Source organism: Onychostoma macrolepis, chromosome 19 (assembly GCF_012432095.1).
Source record: "Onychostoma macrolepis isolate SWU-2019 chromosome 19, ASM1243209v1, whole genome shotgun sequence".
NCBI lineage: Eukaryota > Metazoa > Chordata > Actinopteri > Cypriniformes > Cyprinidae > Onychostoma > Onychostoma macrolepis.
The window spans coordinates 1,823,519-1,847,358 of NC_081173.1; the positions used below are offsets into that span (position 1 = coordinate 1,823,519).

At 37.3% G+C, this 23,840-nt stretch overlaps 1 protein-coding gene across 3 annotated transcripts in view; it reads right to left on the minus strand.

Moving 5' to 3' along the window:
* The window catches only part of LOC131526318 (retinoic acid receptor beta-like), a 115,770-nt gene that overhangs the window by 31,382 nt on the left and 60,548 nt on the right, over nt 1-23,840 (minus strand). For all 3 annotated transcript variants that reach the window (XM_058754560.1, XM_058754562.1, XM_058754561.1), the window contains exon 3: nt 1,853-1,994. In XM_058754560.1, the coding sequence (XP_058610543.1) occupies nt 1,853-1,994 (142 nt within the window). The remainder of the gene's footprint in view (nt 1-1,852; nt 1,995-23,840) is intronic.

The window sequence follows — 23,840 nt, forward strand, 5'->3', positions numbered from 1 at the left end:
CTCTATTCCTGCGGCAAATGGAGTGTGAAGTCGACTTGAACCATAAGCGCTGATGCAATCAAACAATGGTAATAATGTGTAAAATGCAAACAGCTTCAGATGGCTTGAACGGCAGTGTTTGGAATCTAAAGCAATGATGCGTACAACATGCCACGTTGGTACATTTGCAGTGCGACTCCTGAAAGAAGTAAATCACTGAAGTCCTGCTGAGCTGCAACATTTTTATCATGTTTTTACCCATTTTTCAATTGAACACATACAGATTTAATGAAATACCCAATCAATGGGACAATGATGCATCTTTAAGAAATCATCACAGACAGATTCCTTTGAGGAACTCACTGCATGGAGGGAATTATTCAGGTTCAAATAATCACTTTTATTTATTTTTTCATTACATTAGAGCAACATTATTGAACAAATTTTGCACTTTTGTTATGTTCTTAGTTATGTTAAATGGTTAAATGATTGGAGGGATATATTTTAAATTGAACTAATCTATTGACTTGTTGCAATGATTTTGAGTGGGACCTTGAGCTTTGCTTCAAACCAACCGTCAGAGATGAGTAGGGCAGCCCTACAAAACTGCTGTGACTCCACATTAGTTGATTTATACTGAGTATAAAAAGGCCAAACAATTAAAGCCCTAATTCTCAAAGGCATGGGGCAAAAAAATTGTGATTCAATGACCAAAAATAATTTACACAATTTAAAGGGATAGAACACCCAAAAATGACAGTTCTGTCTCACCCTCATGTCGTTTCAAACCTTTAAGACCTTCGTTCATCTTCAGAACACAAATTATTGATGAAATCCAAGAGCTTTCTGACCCTCCATAGACAGCAACGCAACTGAAACTCTACTTTTGTGAACATGAGGCAGAGACACGGAAGAGAAGAATTTGTTGAATAAAATCGTTATTTTTGTTTTCTTTGGAGCCTGTCCTCCAACAAAAAACGACTCTATAGGTCGTTTGTGCAAGCCCTTATTACGACCTATATTTACGTTTTAAAGTTAAGCGCCCTCTAGCGCGCGTAAAAATAATAAGTCTGGTGTTGCGTCTGTCGTCATGAAATGACGTATGACTGTCATTACCAATCAAAATGCCTGTTTATTTAAATGTGTGGACTTTTTTACACCGATCTCACAATATTCGTACATATTTTACTAGGTGGCTAATTCGTACGAATGACCACACCTAACCCTACCCCTAAACCTACCGCTTACAGGAATCACATTTTATGAGCACGTGCATTCTCTGGGATCGAACCCATGATCGCATGATCACGTAATTACATATCATCGTATAACGCAATGCTCTACCAACCGAGCTACACGAAACCCGAACTATGACGCAGATAAAACAGTACAAAACATTAATATGAAAATGTCCTGTTGCCGATAGGGGTACAATTGTAGTATACGCTCTGATGGGTCGTATTTCAGGGATTTGGACAAACGACCTATACGGGCGTATTGGTTGGAGGACAGGTTGTTTCTTTGCGCACAAACAGTATTCTTGTAGCTTCGTAAAATTACGGTTGAACCGCTGGTGTCACATGGGCTATTTTAACAACGTCCTTACTACCTTTTTGACCCTTGAACAGGTTGTGTTGCTGTCTATGGAGGATCAGAAAGCTCTCGGTTTTCATCAAAAATATCTTAATTTGTGTTCCGAAGATGAATGAAGGTCTTACAGGTTTGGAACAACATGAGGGTGAGTAATTAATGACAGAATTTTCAGTTTTGGGTGAACTATCCCTTTAAAAGCTGATAGATAAGCATGTAAAGATGTATCTGTTCACAGGACAACACACAGTGTGTGTGTAGGATGAAGGTTTTTAACACTCACACTCTTTGGACATCCCCACAGCGAAGCACTTCTGCAGCCGGCAGTATTGACAGCGATTCCGAGTCACCTTGTTGATAATGCAGTTCTTCTCCCTGTGGCATGTGTACACCATGTTCTTCTGGATACTTCTGCGGAAAAAACCCTGTGGAGAGAGATAATCTTGATTTAGCGATCCAGAACTTGTTATGGGTCTCCCCTTTTGAAAAGCTGGTTGATTAAGGAAGCTAGTTAGGATGCACACCAGCATTCAGCATTCAGTGGTTACCAGCACTGCTGGTCTTTTTAGCAGCGCAGGTCTCACAATGTAAAGTATTTTACATTGGCTGTAGCTTTCAACTTATGGTTTTAGAGTATTTCCAATGAACTGGTCTCCATTTTTCTCCATTTCCAGATGTTGTGAATCAGATTAAATTCATGCTAGTCAGACAAAGTCTGAACATTGAAAGAGACACAAATAAGATTATTCAATAAACCCTGTTCTTTGTTACAATTGTTTTGACTCATGCTTTCAACTCTTTCCCGGCTTCCTCTGCCAACCTTTTGGCTGACAATCCTGTATATCAGACAAAATACAGTATGTACTTATTTTGGATGCAAGACAAAATGGCAGTGGGATCTCGTAAAGTGACCAGATCCAACAGGTCATTGTATCACTTCAGAACATCCAGGTTAAACTAGTCGATTACTTTTATGCTACTTTACTCCACATTTTGGAATTTAAAACTTTTGGACCCCATCGACTATTACTATATGGATAAAAAACACCTAAAAGGTTCATCAAATATGTTCTTTGTGTTTCATAGAGGAAAGAAAAGTATAAATATTCAGAAAGGCATGAGGGTGAATAAATGATGCCAAAATTTTCATTTATGAAAGACCTATTTGTTGAAGAACACCTTTCTTATGTGATAAGTTTAAGTGTTAGACTAGCTGTACCCTACATGCATAATCGCAGAAGATTACAGATTGAAACAACGCTTTCAAAAATAACTCATATGGCCTAATTAAAATAACTAATTAAAAATGGTTTGATGATTTTGGCAAAGCAATTTGTAGCAGGTCCCTCTTATCGGTCTTGACACAATAAAATGAGAACCTAGAGAATTAAACATTAGGAAGTATTTTAAGTGTTTAGTGAAAATTAATTTGTCATTGCTCTGTGATCAGTACTATTCAGAAGATGATCAGTCATGAGATATGTGCACACAAACCCTGTGACTGATGTGTACGCATGTGTGTGCTTCTACGCAAGATATAATTTCCATTTGCCTTACTGATGGGGCCTTGCACGTTCATTAGGGTAGAAAGAACGATGGGTAATATATTAAACTCTGGAGAATATCGATGCTACAGGGGTCCCCTGCTTTACTTCATATAGCAATACTGACATAATCTCCCATCTCTCTGCATTATTCAGCTGGCTAAGAGAATCAGTTATTTATGGTGATGTCAGCTCAAAGCATTCCCATGCATGGATCTGTATCTCATTGATGGATGAGATGATTGGTTGTTTATTGTGATGTTCAGCTGGCGTGCTGAGCCCAAGGCTGCTGTGACTTTACCCCTGTGCACTCAGTTGGTTTCTAAGGTCAAACAGCCTGTGTGTGTTGCACGGCCCTTGAAACAAAGAAAATGTGGCAGTGAGCATGTATTTGTGTGTATTAGATTTCCCTGAGAGACAAAACTGCACAAGATAATATACTTAAAAAAAAAAAAAAATTAATCTTGAGCCTAAAGTAAATATATACTGGCGTATTTGTTCACATATAAGCATGAAGCTCATTATTAGTATTGTTTGTTAAGGCATGTGTCACTATTTACATGTTTAACTAGTTACATGTAACGAAATTACACCATTTAATTTAAAAAAAATAAAAAAAAATAAAAAAAAGAACTGTAATCTGTTACAGTTACTGGGAAAAATGTGTAATTAAATTACAGTTACTTATGAAAATTTTATTGATTTCTTTCCAAAATTGCACTGACTTGCAATTCAAGTGATGAAAGATTTTGAGAAGTCGGTCCCACTTTATATTAGGTGGCCTTAACTACTGTGTACTTACCATAATAAATTAATCATTTGGTACAATGCACTTATTATGTACATAAATGTTTTTACATTGTACTTATATTTCTTAAAAATACCTTTATGTAAGTACATCTGTAATTAATTTCTGTAATTACATTTATAATTACACTGTTGACCCATCCCTTACACCTTAACCCACCCTTAAACCTACCCATACTACCAAACCTGTCCCTAACCTTACCCGTATCCCACCGCAATAGCAGAAAAAGTGTTTTGCAATACAATGTGACCACAATAAATACATTGTACTTATTTTTTGATGCAAGTACATAGTAGGCCACCTAATATAAAGTGTGACCGAGAAGTCTGACAGTAATCAGTGTTGAGTACTACTGTAAGGTTAACCCTGAAATGTTTCAAAATGATTAACAGTTGAAAACATTTGTTACAAATTTAGAAAAGTAATCAAAAAGTAATAAAATGTAATGTTACATTAATAAAGTAATTGAAATATTTACTCTACTTATTACATTTTAAATAGAGTAACTTGTAATCTGTAACCTATTACATTTCCAGAGTAACCTTCCAAACGCCGACTATTACTTTTGCTTATTTAATTTAAAATTCTAATCTTCAGTATCCAATTAATCTTGGACCACTTGTGCTACATACTGTACATGAATGATACCTCAAAGGGGGCAGAATATTATTCGGGTGGACTCTTTTGACTTGAGCCTGTAAACAATTAAGTAGCAACCCGCCCACAATACCAGAGCAGCTATGCAGCAATGCTGTGGCAACTAAGGCTGGGTAAAATATGTTCCCTATCTGTCAGTCACTCAACATTATTTTGATGTAGTGACACAAGGGGGTTGCCCTTGTGAGCCCCAAACACCAGTGATGGTACCTTCTGCGGCACCATCCTATTCCTCAGCATGCTCCTTTCTGCCGGCTGAGTTCTCCAATGATAAAGGCAGTTCGATAAAGGTAAAGGATAAATGATAAAGGAATTTAATTCCCAGGATGCCCAGGCCATCCTCCAGGTACATGATGCCAAGGTACTGAAAACATGCACAAGGAAAGTTCCGACCCAGCTCTTATGCAGGAGCTGTGTGCAGTGACCGATCTCACCCTATGCCCAATGAAGGTCACAGTGCAGGCACTCGGTTGGGTGATGTCCACTCTGGTGGTCCAGGAACACCATTTATTGCTCAGCCTTGGGAAAATAAGGGATGCCATTCCCATGTGGGCCTATTTGGTGACACTCTGGAGGACTTTGCCCAGCAGTTCTCAGTGGTGAAGAAACAGACGGTGACAATAAAACATATCCTGCCCTGGCGTGACTTGGCCACAAGCTTCAGTGAATGACGATCCCCACAGGAAGGTGACGATTCCTTGACTGCCAGCCCTTTAAAGCATTCCTGGGTCACACACAAAATCAGTACTTATGCCTCTTATTCTCATGACAGCTCACGAGCACTCAGCTGTGGCGCACACACTGCACTCACAGTCAGATAAGTGTGATGCATCACGCCTCAACCGTCACAAACCCATCCCATTGCAGGCTCAGAGCAAGGTATGTGTCTCAAAGCCTTTACGCCCACAAAGACAAGATCTTCCTGACCCGGTGGCACCTGCTCTGCCTCACTGTGATGCACCGTAATCCAACACTGGTAAGTCACACAAACAAAAACGGTTGTTCCCTTGGTGCCCCTCATGCAAAGTTTGGGTGTGTGGTTAACGCTTTCCAATCCATCAACCTGGTTCATCAGAACAATTTGACTCTTCTACGTGATTCAGTTCACCAGGAGCCCACCCAGGCGAAGACATGTCTGCCCTGCATACGAAGATCACAGTTTTTCTGGCAAAGGATGGGATAGAGCTTGTCCCACTTCCCTGTATGGCATTCCCTGACCGAAGCTCGACACAGATGCCCTGGCACACAGCTGGTCCCAGGGACTGCGCAAATACACATTTCACCCAGTGAGCCTGATTGCACAGACGCTATTGCAAGATCTTGAAGGTTGCATCTTACTGGTCAACCCAGACTTGGTTTTCAGAACTCATGCTCTTCTCCACAGCCTCACCTTGGCGAATCCCCCTCAGGAACAATCTTCTTTCTCACGGGCAGGGCACAATCTGGCACCCTCACACAGACATCTGGAACCTCCACATCTGGTCCACCTAAGTGGGCTATCACCAGCAGTGATAGACACCATCACTCAAGCCAAAGCAATCTCTATGAGGTAGCTGTATGCTTTGAAGTTAATTGGTGCTCTTCCCAAGGCAAAGACCCACAGAGATGCACTATCAGTATGGTGATTTCTTTTCTGAAGGAAGGGCCGCAGGTGTGGTCATCCCCCTCCACCTTGAAGGTGTATATGGCCGCTAAATGCTGCACATCACCATGCAATCAGGAAGCACACCTGATTTTTAGGTTCCTCAGAGGTGCGATGAGATTCAATCTTCTCATGCCTTATTCCCTTCTTGGGAGCTCTCTTTGGTGCTGATCTGGAGGGTTGGAGACCTACGAGTGCTCTCTGTTAGCGAAGTGTGCCTTGAGTTCAACTCCAAATATTCTCATTTTGTCCAGAGAACCTTGGCCAGCTATGTGCCCAAAGTCCCCACCTTTTTAGGAATCAAGTGGTGAACTTGCGAGTACTTGCTCGTGACAAGGCATACCCAGCCCTATCCTTAGTATGTCCAGTGTGTGCTTGCTCACTTGGAGTGCAAGCATGCTCCACTATGGGGTTTGCATCTTCCTGGGCACTAGCAAATGGTGCCTTTCTACACCCAATAATTTCACAAGACTTTCACAAGATCTGAAGTGCTCCATTCTTTCTTGAGTATTAATGGGTGCAAATAGGTAAATTTCAGGCAACTGGTTGGGAGTTTCCCTTGCATTCAGTGCCTTTCCCCTCTCTGATATGATCAATGTACGCTTTTCTCATGTGAGTTCTCCATGTCCAACAAACCCTGGACCCCTTTCCATTCTCCAGCACTCATCAGTAGCCAATTTGGCAGAGGAATTTTGCTACCAGCCCACTACTCATGTTATTCCCTTTTTCAGATGAGCCGTTGTCCTTGAGTTAATTTCTTCATATGTGCTGACCTAACAGTCAGCATATTACTTCCCTAACAGTAATCTCAAATGATGTATTTTCCACTGTTTGGTTCCCCTGCAGGTAAACTCTCTGTCTTCCCCTGGGCAGAGCCTTGCTCTCCCACCACTCACTGTGGCTGCAGTGCTTCCCCCTTCTCAGGCAGGCCTCCACAGTGTTCTTTTTTCCGCATAGGAAAATGAAAAACCTTTCCTGTGGTGGTGGGACTATGCCAACTTGCTTGGTGTGGTGGGAGCTGTTACGACATGGGTGTTGTGCATTTGTTATTAGACATGCAGTGGCCTGCCTGCATCTGCATTGCCAAACCTCATAACAGTTATGGTTATGGCGGTTAGTATAGCGACCCCTAGTGTCATTCCATCGATACAACGTTGAGTGAGTGACAGATAAGTAACATCTTTGGTTACTATTGTATCCTCCTTTCCCTAATGGAGGGAATGAAACCTCCTTCAACAACATTGAACTACCCACTGGGGGCTTCTCACCACAAAACCGAACGAGTGGAGCAAGCTGCCTCCTTTTAAACACATATGTCCAATTCTCATTAGGCTTTTCTGAATCATTAGTGGTGTTTGGGGCTCCTAAGGGCAACCTCTAGTGCAGGGCTATTCAATTAACTTCATTTGAGGGCCGGATTATGGAATTGAACATTTGAAGGGGGCCAAGGGGGTGGGGGGGCCATCCCGATCTTTTTCTGGGGGGCTTATAAAATTGGAAATTATATTTAAATGCATATTCAGCAGTAAAATTCACTAATATTACCAACAGTAACATCTATAAAAGGTTAACATTAGTGCTGTCTGCCATTCAATTAAAAAAAATAATCACACATTTTTTTCTGTAATTAATTCAAAAAATGTGACGAAACGAATATTAATATATTTGTGTTGTCATATTTTCACACTGAACTTCCAAATTAATATAGAAACAATATAAAGATGGTATATTTTAAATATGTGTTTAATGGCAACATTTTTACTAGCCTGTAAAATTATATTAAATCATAAATAAAAATTTTTTCCTTTAATTTTAGCCATTAATTATAGCCATTTAATATTACAGTATAATTGAAATGTTATATTATTTTTAACATTTAATAGGCTTTGAAAAATGTAACTTTTTATAAGTGAACTTAAAACAATCTTCACATAAACTATAAATTGTATGCATAAGCTATATTGATTATTCTTTATTCGAGCTACAAAAGTTAATCAGCAAGCAGAGCAGTCAAGTGATTTCTCTTTTTCTTTAGTTCTTTGATTTACATCAATCACAATCTGCAGCAGGTTTCACTTTAAAGCAGCGCTGTTTCTTTAATAAAACCTGACGCACATGAAGCGGATGTGACACATATCCAATTTTCTGCCAGTGTTGTCACCTTGTGGACAAACTAATTAGTGCAAGAACAATTCAAAGCAAACGTGCAACCTGCGTATTCTTCTTCGGGCCGAATGAAGATGATTGGCGGGCCGGATTGGGCCTGCGTGCCGCCAATTGAATAGCCCAGCTCTAGTGTCACTACATCGACACAACGTCTCACTCCATCCATCAGGGAATGGAAGCTGCAATAGTAACCAAGAAGTTTTTTTTTTTTTTTTTTGATAAATCAAGATCATTTTAAATATCTCAATATAGATTCTTAAAATCCTGGGATGAATCTTTTATTCTATGACAGTATTTATTTATTTTTTTTAGATGTGATGCTGAATCTATGCCACTCAATTTTTTTTTACTTGGTTCTAAAGTCCAAACTGAATTGAATGAAAAAGGTGTGCACTGTTAAAAAAAAAAAAGAAAAGAAAAGAAAAGATTACTACACTAATCCCTCAAGGCTACAGGGATCCCCCTGCTGTAGAGAAGATGTCAGATTATGTTGAACTGTGTGTCCTGCTTCTTTGATAACTGGCTGCTCACCTGGCTGAGGTCCCTTCTGTAGACTTTTCTGTTCTCAGATGACTTACAACAGGTGGCATGTAAACGGCACAGATTAATGGACAAGATAATGCCAGATCTGTCTGTGTGTGAGAGGGTCTTTGATGATTGTCCAGCTCTCTGTAGTGATATGGAGATAAGTGCTGGTTCACTTCACATGGTTTATCCATCCTTAACAAAAGCGGCTAACAAAAACTGAGTGCTATACCTGAGGAGCTCTCTCAATGTAAACTGTGTCTTAACTAGGATCATTATCTTCCATCTTGTTATCTTAATGGGATACAGATAGTGTGTCTGGGCTTCTCATTTACAGATTAAAAAACGAAAGTGCCGCTCATCAATTATTTACCTCCCACCCCACCCCAGTTCTCTTCTCCATTCCGTCCCGCTTGCTCTGGCGTTTTGTGTTGTCTGAGCATTCAGTACGGGCCCAGGACAGGATCACCTTTCACTCCTAATCGCACAGACATCTTATCATGGGTAACGAAAATAGAGAGGACACAGGAGACCAGAGAGGGAGAGAGAGAGACACCGAGAAAAAAGAAAACAGAAGGAAACAATAACGTTTGAACATATTTTCATGTTCAATAGAAAATGAAAATATGAGTGGTGCAAAATTCTCGGCTGTTTTGAATCAGTGCCAGGGCATTGCTAAGAGAGGTTTGTTTGTGTGTTGCTACAGTGTAAGAAAAAAAATCTGTAGAAAACTGAAAAGGTCCTGGTATTGGTAATTTTCTGTCAGGACATTTTCTGTTAAGTTCACGTAAATTTTCTTTAACCCTTAAACGCAACACAATACAATGCGTAATTAAAAAAAAAAAAACAAAAAAAAAAACAACAACAAAAAAACATTCCTGTCATTTTGAGTACTTTCAAAGTATTTTGGCAATGTAAGGCTGGTCAGGCCCCTTTGCTGCTCTGGGCCCCTCCCTCTCTCTGAACCCTTAGAGCTTCCTAACTCTTCCTCGCCCCCCAAAAAGCACACTTCCAGGTCTCTGTGATATTCAGATGCAGTTGTTTGACTGAAGCATGTTGCTAGGTTATCTGGGTGGTTTAGTACAATACTAATAAGGCTCTTACGTTGTTCTGGGTAGTTTGCTAGGGCATTATTAGGTGGCTTTTAGGGTGTTCTTAGGTCTCTTCATATGGCTCTAGTTCCTCCTTCTGTAGAATTCAGTCAGTGTGGATTCCATACTAAATTTTACTCAAATTAAAATGACGCTGTAAGGGAAAGATTTACAGTTTTTCTAAACGGTTTAGATCACTTGTGTTATTAGCTGTCTATATCAGCAGCTATCAATAGTATATATTCATCATTCAAAAGGAGAAACCGAAACAAGGATATATGAGATATACACAGATATACAGTGCTTGCTTACCATTTTGAATATCAGATTTGTTGTTAACTTTCATTATTTTAAGCTGCTCAAGTTGTTATGAAAATATGTGCATATCTTTAAGGCCCCAAAATAATTACATCTCAGAAGTAAAAAGAATTTCGAGATTCCTGAGCAATGATACACTGTTTTCAAACATTTTGTGGCTGAGTGTTTGGATAAATATTTAAATATGAGCTGCACGTTATCATCACAGACCAATTGTAGTTTGAAGGTATTTACTAGCTGGAGAGAAGTTTACCAGAACGTTCACTTTGGTGAGCTTCAATTTTGCTTTAAGTACATCTGGGCCTTTAGTTTCAGAGGAGATGCTAAAGAGGGCTCATGTTTTGTCATTGTGAGTGGCAGTAGCAGAGTGGTGGAGTTTGTGGGATTTGTGTCTGTTTCATGTAAGAAAAGGATGTCATGGTCAGGTCCAGGGGCGTAGCCATCATTTCAAATGTGGAGGGACAGAAATGTCAAATAATACCTTTTTTTGTCTAATTGTCAGGATTTATTTTTTCTTATCTCTTACTTTTAATACGCAAAAAAATCAAATACACTGCTGAACAATAACCAATCACTTTTATTCTATAATATGTTTCCCCTGTATTTTCCTAATGACAATTTTATTATTGGTTTATATACTACAAACACTTTTCCCCATTTTTTACCACAGAACAAGGCAGAAAATATATTTTATAGTTTCTGTAATAAACGATATGTCAATTGGCACTGCATCATTCATACACTATTTATTTATTACCTGGAGATGCCTTGAAAAACATATATTAATAAACATATATAAAACCATATATTGTCGCAATCATGTGTTTATTGTCTTCATGTTTCATCAGTCAAAATGTTTCTGTTTTTTATTCAGCTTACCTACAGCGATAGCTGGCCGCTTTTGTCTATATCAGGGCTTTCCTGGCACGTCATAAGTTATTATCTCGTATGAGTTCGTTTTGGACTTTCTGCGCGAGGGCGCCCTCTGGCTTCGAGTATGAATGAAGCATACACTGCAGAATAAAACATCAGGCCATGCATAGACTATATTGTCTCTTAGAATTTAATTGTAGATGTATTCACACTGGCCTCTGAAAAGTGAGCGCACTTGCCTGTTTTATTAAAAGTGTGTGGGAGGGCATGTCCCCCGCATCCCCCGTGTATTCTACGCCCATGGTCAGGTCTTGTCACAGCTAGCAAGACAGCAAGAGTCTTGAGCAAATGAAGCCTTTTTGCCTTTGCCCCTCCAAGAACATAAAACCACAAAAGATAACAAGAGTAAGAACTGGATAGCTGTAGTCGAACAGAACCATTTTAATGGCCTAACAGACAAGAGACTGTAGGTTACACCTCCCTTGTGCTCAACGTCTCTTGCTCTGTAGGTCTCTAAGCAGCAAACCACTGAGCTCTTATCTCATTCTTGGAGAGGGTGAGCAACACAGATGGCTTGAGTAATTCTACACCCCTCACAGCTCTTAAAAAAATGCTAATGCACTGTGGCAGCCTCATGTGCCAGTCTATTAGCATAAGATAACTGTCTCATTTTAACTTGTCAACATTTAACCTTAACTGAGAATTAAATTGAGTCTCCTTAGCTATAAAATAGTAACCTCTTAGTAGTAACATTTCCCTTGTTTCCATAAATGAGCATTAGCCTGATTAAATGGCAGGTCTACAAGGGTCTAAACCTCACATCCTAGGCGGGAGATATCAGTGACAGACCCTAAAGACCTCCAGTGTCCCTCACTGTAAGAAAGGTTCACAAACAGCCCTGTCAGACTGAATTACACACCAGAAAGAACCAAAATCTCTGGACATTTTAAAGAAGCCATTTACTGCTGAAGTTCAGGGAACAATGGCGTAACATGAAACCACTTTATACTGAGTCCGTACGGCTGGATGACATGGCATTAAAGTTTGATGAAACTGAAGCGGATCGGTGGGAAAGCCTGGGTCGTAAGTGTGTGTAAGGCTTGGCACTTAATAAAGAGAGATATGGATCTGAAACAGTGCCAAATGTCTGGTCTCACATACACAGACATGATCACACAAACAGTCAGCCACACGATCATTATCATTACTGATAATAATAACTATCACTTACAATTACAGGGCATGACCTATATAATATTCGAAGCTAATTCACTGTTTTAGTCTGACAAACAAGTTCAAACAAGACAGACTTGTAAGTAAGGATAATGTTAACTCACACCGCTAATTAGTACTGTTTTAAAATCTTACCTGCATATTTTCTTAAAGTATTCTTAAAGTATAAAGTACACTAGAGAACTAATAATCCAAATAATCCAACAATGTACAAAACAACTGTATACAGTACAAAATGAAAGTAGCATAAATACTGTAATTCTCTGATTTTATTTTACATGTAATTGAAAATTGAGCTGCATGATGCAAAGAACCAATTATATTTGTAAGAAACAAGAAGTGTGTGTGTGATTCAAGGGGCGTGAAAGTATAGTGCTAGTAGCGGGTATGCTATGATTGACCAGTCAGAATCAGGTATTCCAGAGAACCGTTTCTTGCAAATATAATTGTGACTTTGTGACACTGGCCTATTTTTTTGGCCTGCTTTCTCTTTAATTGAATAGGAAATAGGAATCAAAGGGAAATTACCTGAGCTGGATTCACATTTAAGTGAACTTAATGCATGCACACTACCTGCTGAGCCACTTCTTAAATAAATATTCCTGATTTAATAATCTTATAATAGCCCGCCTGTCATCACCTCACATTTTTTCAAGTACTCCTTTTACTCTCAGATTACACGAGATATAACATAATGGATTTCCAAAACAAAACAACAAAACCAGAGGGAGCACCTCAAATAAAGGCCTGCACTCCACAACTGTGTGAAGAAGATAGCGTCTAGGAAGTAGCTACACTCTTCGAATCCAGTCTTTCAACCCACATGCTATTTCTTTCTTCATCAGCATGAGCTGTTTCTCTCTCAAATCTACAGCAAATAGTATGTTAATTAAGCTACTTCTCTCATCCCATCTTTTCTTGTAAAAAAGAAGTTTATGCAAGTTTGCCATTAGTATACATATTTTAAAATAAAAATAAGTATATTTTCAGTCTTCATTTTATACACTTATCAGAGAGTATACATATTTACAAATAAACTGTACTTGCAAAGATTTTTTTTTTTAACAATCAGTTTTTAAAAAGTATGCTAGCTTGCATATATAAGTACTGCTTAAATATAAGTACAATGTAAAAACATGTATGTACACAATAAGTGCATTGTATCAAATGATTAATTCAAATGTAAGTACATAGTAGTTAAGGCTACCTAATATAAAGTTGGACCGAAATATATATTTACAGACCTAAAGGCCTGAACAGTCCTACAGTGTCTTATTATTCTAACTGAATTTGTTGATTAAATGTCAGTATTTGACAAAAAAGATGATGCATCTAATAGGCATAAATAATAGGCATAATAAATGTAAAAAAAATGCCTGCTGATATCAATTTAAGGAGGCAAATATTGCCGTATTGCAGTGGCCTCTATAGTTTGGTGCTAATTCCACTCTGTGGGAACAATAACATGCCCTTTTTACACTTACAGTATCTGATGCTTTTAGAAGGAGGCTGCTATTGATGCTTTCATTACATGACATATTTGAGGCTCTTAATTGAATAAGGTAATGCATAAATTCTCCACGCACATTAGCTAATGAAGGTCAAGGAGAACAGTGTATAAAATTCCGTAAAGTATATTAAAGTGTAATGCAGAATTTTAATGGCCACATCAGTAAGATAATTAAAAGTGTAAGCATTATAATGCAGACCTTGCTTCTACGATGAGGCAAAACTTATAGTCAACATTTTCCTGAAAGCTGCACAGTTTAAGTTACACTGCAATTTTATTAAAAAAAAATGCTGTTTGCTGGTTGGTATTACAAATAAATTAAAAGGCATATTTCTCTGAACTATACAATTCCTTGTGAAAAAGAAGTACACTTTATACTTTTTTTTTTTTAAAGAGTACTGAATGTAATGTTTTTGGACGCATAATTGCATGTTATTTGAAATTAAATGAAAATATATGATAGTTTACATTCATTATGCAGCTAGTTGGGCTTTTTAAAGTGGGACTTAAGCACATCATTATATGAAATTTCAAAAGAACAATAGACCTTTGTCAAAGTAGCGCCATATTTAATTTTATACAGGAATGAAAATGAGGCTGTGAGGGATAGAAGTACAGTGTGTTCAGTGGATTGTACTGTTGTTTAACAACATGCCAATTGAGAAAAAAGCAACAGCAAACTTTTAGTAAACAAAAACTCCATAAACTCCATTTTGAAAGTTGTTACTTTGACTTCAGTCAATATTAGGGAGTTACCATACTATTCACATTAGAATGCTGAGCCAAATAATTAGTAAATGCTTTTGAAGGGTTTGGTAATACTTGCGTCATTACTGGTTGGTTACCATGACCCTCACTTTAGAATTAATTAGAAATTATGCATTATTCACATTAATTATGAACCTGTGTGTAGTACCTCTTAGTAGTTCTCCGGGAGATATGAAAAAAAATAGTAGTTACTGATTAGCTAATGATGAACTACCACTTTCAACTGAGTGCTATTACTTATTAGTAGTATTACTTAATAATACTTGGTAACGCTTTAGATTACAACCCGCAACGTACTGCGTAAGTAAACAGAATTTAGAGTGTAACTTTTTTTGTAATTATAGTGTACCTATTCAGTACCTCCGTGTAAGTATAAGGGAATAATATGTGAAGTTTGGGGAATAAAGGGGTAATAACCTGTAAAATTACAAATTATTTCTACTGTAAGTATTTTGAAACTAAGTGCTACCTATTCTAATATTACGTGGTATGTAAGCTATACAACAATCATATATTTGCAAGCGATTTAGCAAAAACATACACTGTGTAGGCCTACTTTTTAAACATGCTAGGTTATAGTTTCAATCCACACAATCGGTTGCGACTGTTGCGTTAGGAAGCTGATTTGACCCAATTTGGGTTGATCTCAGTAATAAAAGTAACCTGGCGGTCCTGGGTTAGGAACAGTTACCAAGTCCACGGTTTTCCCGGGGAATTTTTACCAGGGAACCCCCCTCGAAACGCGATTGGGCTAGTTTTGAGTAGCAATTGGGTGGGTTTTGTTGTGAAAACTTGGCAACCCTGGTTAGGAATGTGGAGGTTCAAACGCAAACGGTTCTGTGTGCGACGAAATCCATGTCTGCAGTGCTGAAGATGGAAACGTGGAAAATAGGAAAAAAAATAATCGAAGCGCAGACGAGGGACATTGAAACTGTGTTCGTTTAAAACTGGAGCAGTGAATGTGCTGATCAGGAACTGGAAACAGCTTGCATGGCGCTTGAGACGAGTCTATCCGTGTTTGCGGTGCTCATGACAGGAATATGTGTCGAAAATACAAGAAAACTAATCGAAGCAAAGAGGAGAGAGATTTTTGAAACTGACTGGAATGTGTTCTTTTAAAACTGGAGGGTTTTGTCCGAGTATGTTCTCACAACATTGAGCAGTAAAGCCGGGAACTGAAGTAGTCAAAATGGTGCTTGAGGACGTGGATCAAAACGGTAAAATCAAAGACGGTAAAATCCTGTCAGTTCGCCATAATACATAGTTTAATATTGACTGCGTGTTTATTGACGTGATGGTTTGGCCATAATAATTTAACTTCGTCAGTGGGTGAAGAACATGAACAAATTGTACAAAATCTTAATTTTGTTCTTAAACTTTTCAAAAGAATTTGGTTTAACTGTATAAGCTGTATAAGTATGGAGTTGCTTTGCTTTTTCTGAACTGGTGTGATAAATGTTGCCTGTTGTTACTGTTGTCATATTGTGTGTGATTTTCATTTAAAAACCCAAATTTCAAATAATATTTGAATTAAATAAAACAGTCACCATGTTTATTGATATATTACCTGATATATAATGTATGACCTACTTATAAACAATTGTTTTAGAGCAATTTGTTGTAGCTACTTACCCTGTAACTACATGGAATAAGGGGGGAACAAGCAGCACTTTAAATTTACAGCCAGCAAATGTTGTAATTACCCTGTAACTACATGTAATAAGGGAGGAACAAGTTGGTCTTAAACACAGAACAAGTGTATATTTGCACAGTAATTACAGAGAAAAATATTGCACTAGTTTTAATTTAATTGTTTGATGGCCAAACTAAATCCTTTTTTTTTTGCTATAAAAACATCACAGTATACATCCACTGAAATACAAATGTTGTATCATGCATTTTTTTCTGCGAACAGCTGGAAAGAGGTAAGCTTGTTTTAAGCTGCTTTGATGGTATATCATGCAAAGATATTTGGTGATAGTGGTGTTGTGAAGTTGCTGGTGTGACTCGACGAATAAGCTTTCATAAGGTAAGCTGAATTATAAATCATAGCAGAAACTCATTAACTCATTTCACTAGACGTCCAGTTTTGTTGTTCAGTAATCTCCATCATTTTTCCTTTAATAATAGAATGGTTAAAAATACCTAGGCCTATAATAAATTACCAGTATAAAATTATACAAAGAATATGTCTTTCTAAAGCACTCCTAAACATAAGTTTATTGTTTAGGCCATACCACGTAATATTAGAATAGGTACCCCTTAGTTTCAAAATACTTACAGTATAATGATTTGTAATTTTACAGGTTGTTACCCCTTTATTCCCCAAACGTTGCATATTATTCCTCAATACCTACACTATAATTACAAAAACGTTACGCTGCAACTTCAGTTTACTTACGCAGTTCTTTGCAGGTTGCATATCTGGTTGTTACCCCCTCATTACCCAAACGTAACATATTGTTCCCTTATACCTACACGTACATTCTTTGTAGGTACACTATAATTACAGAAATGTACACTGTAAATGCAGTATACTTACGTAGTTCTTTGCGGGTTGTAATCTAAAGCGTTACCTAATACTTACTAATTCAGTATTTTCTAATAGTACTATTCTACTATTTCTAGCATTCTAATACTAGAGTGTTAAAAGTGCATTAGTCATTTGTCCCTGTGTAGTTATTGGTTAATGATGTTAACCAAGTATCCCCCGGCATCCCCCGCGATACGGTTCTCATTCGCACTTGAATATGAATCGCCCATGAGTGAACGTCATGATTCAGAGATTCATTTTTGAGAAGACAAAAATGCCAAAGACCTCAGCTGTGTGGGAGCACTTTAAATTGAGTGAGGACAAGACAAAGGCAGTGTGCCAAATATATTTGAAACTGGCCTGTCACAGCAGTACATCAAGTTTGAAAAATTCTGTAAGTAGATTGTTGGTGTAAAAAAATTAGCTGCTTCTATCCACCATGTTAATCAGTAATTTTACACATGATAAAAACATGCACTTAATTTGCTTGGAAAATACTTGCGAATGTAAGGCAGTCAGAAAAAAAATATTTTATTTAAACTGTTCGTTAATTAAATGTGTGATGCTGTTATTGAAAGTATGCTACCGTGTTCTTTATTTATTACAGTTCGTTGAACTTCGTTAATTTGAAATAGCCTACCCATTGCAGTGTAATTACTGTGCTGCTAATTTCTGATTCGGGAGTGATTTGTTTATTAGAAAAATGTTAGGCTACCTTATTAAAATTATTGCTGTTAACAGACCTGTGTGTTTTGTATCACTAGTGCAGTGTCCGTTCTCGGAGCATATAAACCCTACCCGCGTGAGGCGCGCCACTTCCGGCTCGTGCTGTTCTGTAGTTTATTAAAAGTTTATTAATTCTGAACGTGTCGCGTGTCCATATTGCACCAAAATGCCACACTGCACTCCCTTGGGTCCGCCATGTGTGAAGTCGATTGGATGAACGGTTCTCGACATAATAAAAATGCAAACAGACACAAAGAGATTCCTGCCTTTATTGGAGAGAAAAATATGCTCAGCCATTCAGCCCCCTCCCTCCGAAGCTTCGAATATTCGGTATCGATTACTACCGAAGCTTCGAAGCTCAAAAAATGGTATTCGGAACAGCCCTAATTTCTACTGAAACCTGTTTGACATGTATTTGGAATTATACATTTGTAATGAAGTTGCAATTTAGTACATTTAACATATATTAGCTTTACATGTAATTTTGACACACAATAGTTGAAATTGCAAACATGTACTTTACATGTGCTTTAGTATGCTAGTCAACATACTAACAACATACTTGTTTTATTAAAACATAATGACTTTAAAATGTACTTTAATTTAAATCTAATTTAACAGCAACGCAAAGAGCATTTTTCAAAGGTGTACTTAAATGTGGCCAGTAATATTATATGTGACTCTGGACCACAAAACCAGTCTTAAGTGTCAATTTTTCGAAATTGAGATTTATACATCATCTGAATAAATAAGCTTTCCATTGACGTATGGTTTGTTAGGATCGGACAATATTTGGCCGAGATTAAACTATTTGAAAATCTGGAATCTGAGGGTGCAAAAAAAATCTAAATATTGAGAAAATCGCCTTTAAAGTTGTCCAAATGAAGTTCTTAGCAATGCATATTACTAATCAAAAATTAAGTTTTGATATATTTACGGTAATAAATTTACAAAATATCTTCATGGAACATGATCTTTACTTAATATCCCAATGATTTTTGGCATGAAAGAAAAATTAATAATTTTGAACCATACAATGTATTTTTGGCTATTGCTACAAATATACCTGTGCTGCTTATGACTGGTTTTGTGGTCCAGGGTCACATATTATCTGCAAGTAGTTTTCAACTACAAGTGTACATTCAATACAATTAAGCACACTTAAGCATTTGACTATGTTTTGTCAATGCATTACAAAATTATCTGAAAACATGGAAATAAAGGTACATTTCAAGTTAATCATTAATTCAAAGTAGTTTGAAAGTAAGGCTGTAAAAAAAAAATCCTCACAATTATGCATATGGCCTTGTTGTCATAAAAGCAATGATTAATAAACTGCAAAGGCTGTGATTTAATTGAATAAATATGGAAACTGCAGTTTCAAAGTGAATGAGCTGTGCTCTCTTCTGTCCTATACCCACAAATACAGTGTTTTCAGTATGTGCTCAATTCACACAAACTCCAGAAGGTATGTTTTGCTTTAAAACCACAGTATGGTTTGCCTATAACTTGCACTGTGAACACAACACACATCCAGGTAACAGAAAAGGAAGAGATGCCAGCGATTCATCCTCAATTCAAAGTGCTCTTAATCTCTCAAAGTTTTTGAAAACTTGTGAGGGACAGCAAGTTTAAAGCAAGAGAAAGACAGAGGACACATGTCAGAAAGATGCCAATGTCAAAAAGGATTACAGAGTCAAAGCAACCAGACCGCAGCAAGTCTGGCGCCTTTACTTGGCTTAGCTTGAGATGTGTCTTTTCTGTATGCATATGCATACACGTATGCTCAGCCATATGTTTCCTCACTATGTTACCAATTCAAATCAGATCTCCAACCCAATATCAAACAAAGCATGCTCATGGCAAATGATGCAAATGAGCAGAAGAGAGCCACATGCATCAGTTGTGTCTTTGGGCTCACAATCTTCTTGGCTTTATGTGTGTGAATCACCAGGCAGAGAATTAGAAATCAGATACATTATGGGGCAAAGATTTGAGTAGTTAAAAAATAATAGACACAATTTGCCACAATGACAACAGTTTACAGCAAGAACACTTAGTTGACTTACAGAGCAATCAAAATGACAAAAATGCACATCCCTCTTTTAAAAAAAGACACTTATATTAAAAAGACTTATGCCATGGTCTGTCTGAATACTGGATTCTGATTGGCCGGCAGGTGTTGATTAAATTAGTTTAACTGCACAGGTAGTTCCAGGTCAGTTTAATCAGGTTCTATATTAATGCGTTTCCTATAAACAAATCCTCTGCGCGTCAGGTGGTTCTTCGCCTCCACGTCAGGCATTCAAATCATTTAATGCACAGCTAGCCGTTGATTATCCCTTACATGCTGCATAGTGTGCAGTGTCTCATAAAACAGAAGTACATGGTATGTTTAACACTTCCTTTATTTATTTAGAATTTATTGAAAACAGTAACCTCGGAGAGTGACATTATATCTTATTGTCTATATATTCGCTGCAGGCTTCAAATCTGGTGTATCCACTCCATTATGTAGTAGTGTCTGTGATATTCACGTATGGTTATATATTTCTGTGTCTTTGTGACTGTATATCCAGGCCACACCAGCATCCAGATGCAACCAAAAGTTTCCCATGTGAGACACACATTCATACATGGCTCAATTACCTTTTTTTTTTTTTTTTCTCGACAGCATGTAGGGGTAGGGTTACAGGATACAGTTAGTACAGTATAAACTCATTTTGAATATGGAAAGTCACCATAAAACATAAAATTATGAGGTGGGGTGATTTTAGACCCTGTGGCTATAGAGCACCCTTGACTGCCTATTATTCCATGAAGTTCATCCTCAGAACAAGTTCCTTACAATGGCGCAGTTCCCAGAGGGACGTATACTGTACATGACACTAAAAGATCCTATAATCCTTATTCTAATCCTTTGAAGCTGTTAATGTCACCCATTCAAAGGCAATATGGCCTAGATATGCTTTTTATCTTCTGCTTCTTTCTTGTCACATGGCACAGAATGACTGTGAATATGGATATGTAGTCTAATAAGTCTAATAACTGCTTATATTAATCATTTTCTCAAGTAACTAACAATTATTTTGATAAATCGGTAACACTTTATAATAACTGCACGCTATGAATCATTAGTTAAGCATTAGTAAATAGTCAGTTCATCCTTTATAAAGCATTGTCCCAACATTAATAGTCATTAGTAAGCAGTTTATAAATACGGCTATAAATGCCTTGTTCTTGATTTATGAGCATATTTAAAGGCTCAGTTATCTTCCTAACAGAAAAAATAAACACACACAACACAGAGGGATACAGAATGCAAAAATAAATAAATAAATAAAAAAATTGGCATAAATGCTAATTGGCATGCATGTTAATAGAATATTAGCCATTTATTAGTAGTAATTAAGCACATACAGATGGCATCAAAGCAGCTTCACAGTGTTAAACAGGAAAATAAAAGTTCAATTCTGCTTCAAAGCAGTTCAACAGTCTGCTTTAAAGGAGCTCAACAGTCAATTTTCCAGTTAAAGTCGGTTTAAAAATGGTCATGATCAGATTACGGTAACTTTTTTTTTACGGATTGCATGATCACCAAACAATTTTGGGTGCAATGCACAGTTTGTCCTGTAAACTGTAAAAAAGAAAAACATCACCAGCTGCTAAATTCAAATCTGCGTTCGCTGGCTGGTGCTGAGCCAGAGACAGATGTGTTTTTACAGCGCTGCGCATTATAACCAATCACACACGATTCTGTTGCGCTTATGAATGCAATAACCAATCAGAAGCGTTCAGATGAGTCATCGCTGAAACACCGCTGTTTTGATCACCGCACGCCCACTGACTGAGTTCTCTGGCAAATTCTCTAATCAGAAACTGCAAAGTGCAGATGTGCATACAAATGTAAGTAAGAGATTCATTTCACAGTGTAAACAGCTTCAGTGAATAATGGGAGTTTTTGAGAGTGCTTGAACTCGCTGGACTGAAGTGAAAATGTTCTTTGTTTTCCTTCTGTACAATGAAAGTGTTATAATTAGCAACTTATAATGTTTTTATTAAATTAAATACATATTAAAATATGTATATATTACATATTAATATGTTAAATACATATTAAAATATTTTATGGCATGACACCCATATCTGGTACTTAAGTAATTAATAGATTACACATAATCTATATAAAGATGCAAAATGCATTTACTTACACGTATTTAAGAATCAAGATATTTCATGATATAGTTTGGGAATATTTCAAATAAAAAGGAAAAAATAAATAAACATAAGCCTATATCAATTATACAGTGGCATCGTGGCTGCTGTGTGTGACATGACAAGCATGACGAACTGCCCCCCTTTCACTTGTGCCCCCTGAAAAAAAAAAAAAAAAGTGCAAGACGCCGCTGATACTACAATACAAAATTATTTGTCAAATAAATGAAACATGATGAAACATTCATATCAGTTGAAATTGTTATAGCTAACTTCTAGAGATTGGAGTGATACATGAATAATGAATAATACTGAAATTAGATTATGATGAATTTTAAAAGTGTGCCCTCCAAAAGCACAAGCCAAATTATTCATATTTTTTTATTCTTTGAATTTTTCTTTTCTAAAAAATTCTATGTGTGTTATACTATTTAACTATATTTACTACATAGAATGGCCATGCAAATAAATTTGTGATCAATGCTTCTAGATTCTAGCACCTCAGTCAATTAAGATCATGTATGAGAGAGGCAGAGTCTCTCAGAAGTAAAGATGGGCAGAGGCTCTCCAATCTGTGAAAGAGTGCGTAAAAAGATTGTGGAATACTTTAAAAACAACGTTCCTCAACGTCAAATTGCAAAGGCTTTGCAAATCTCATCATCTACAGTGCATAACATCATCAAAACATTCAGAGATATTGGAGAAATCTCTGTGTGTAAGGGACAAGGCCGAAAACCTTTGTTGGATGCCTGTGGTCTTCGGGCCCTCATCACTCATCGGCATTATTCTGTCATTGACATTACTAAATGGGCCCAGGAATACTTCCAGAAACCACTGTTGGTAAACACAATCAGCCGTGCCATCTGCAGATGCTAACTAACTCTGTCATGCAAAAAGGAAGCCATATGTGAACATGGTCCAGAAGCACCGTCATGTTCTGTAGGCCAAGGCTCATTTAAAATGGACATTTTATTCAAATTTAAAAAATGTCCCAACATTTCTGGAATTCGGTTGTATAAACAGGCTACTTTTCAAAACAATTACTTATTTAAAATAAGTGTTCTTTACGAATCCAGACAATAGTTATGGGTTTTTCTTTTTTCCTCAGCATTATACAGTGGCAGCTTTAACAGGCTGCATTCACACTAATGCACAGATCTATTTCGATATATCAAATGTTTTGTCCTGCTCTGAAAACATAACTGACTGTGTCTACATCAATTTCGTATAAACGTATTCAAAAATGCAAATGCATTTAACCGCAGCCGCGATTGAGCTTATTCAAAAATGCAAATGCATTTAACCGCAGCTGCGATTGAGCTTCAGGACAAAAACAAAGCGCACGTGAAAGTCTGTCAGTACGTGAATTTTGTGCATTTAATACATACTGCATTCCAAACGGCAGAAATGAAAGCATATCTAAAGTAAAACACTGAAATAACAGCAGGTGGAAGCACACACTGTCAAGCAATGCTCGCGTGTCTCACAGCGCAAATTCTGTGCAATGAAGCCCGCCACGATTCTCTCTAGCATGCACACGTGCCATTTGTGGGCAAAAAAATACCAAGCTCAGAATCAATTCTGAAATGTTCAGAATCGTTGAAGAGAGAATCTTTATATTAGGTGGCCTTAACTACTATGTACTTACATTTAAATGAATCA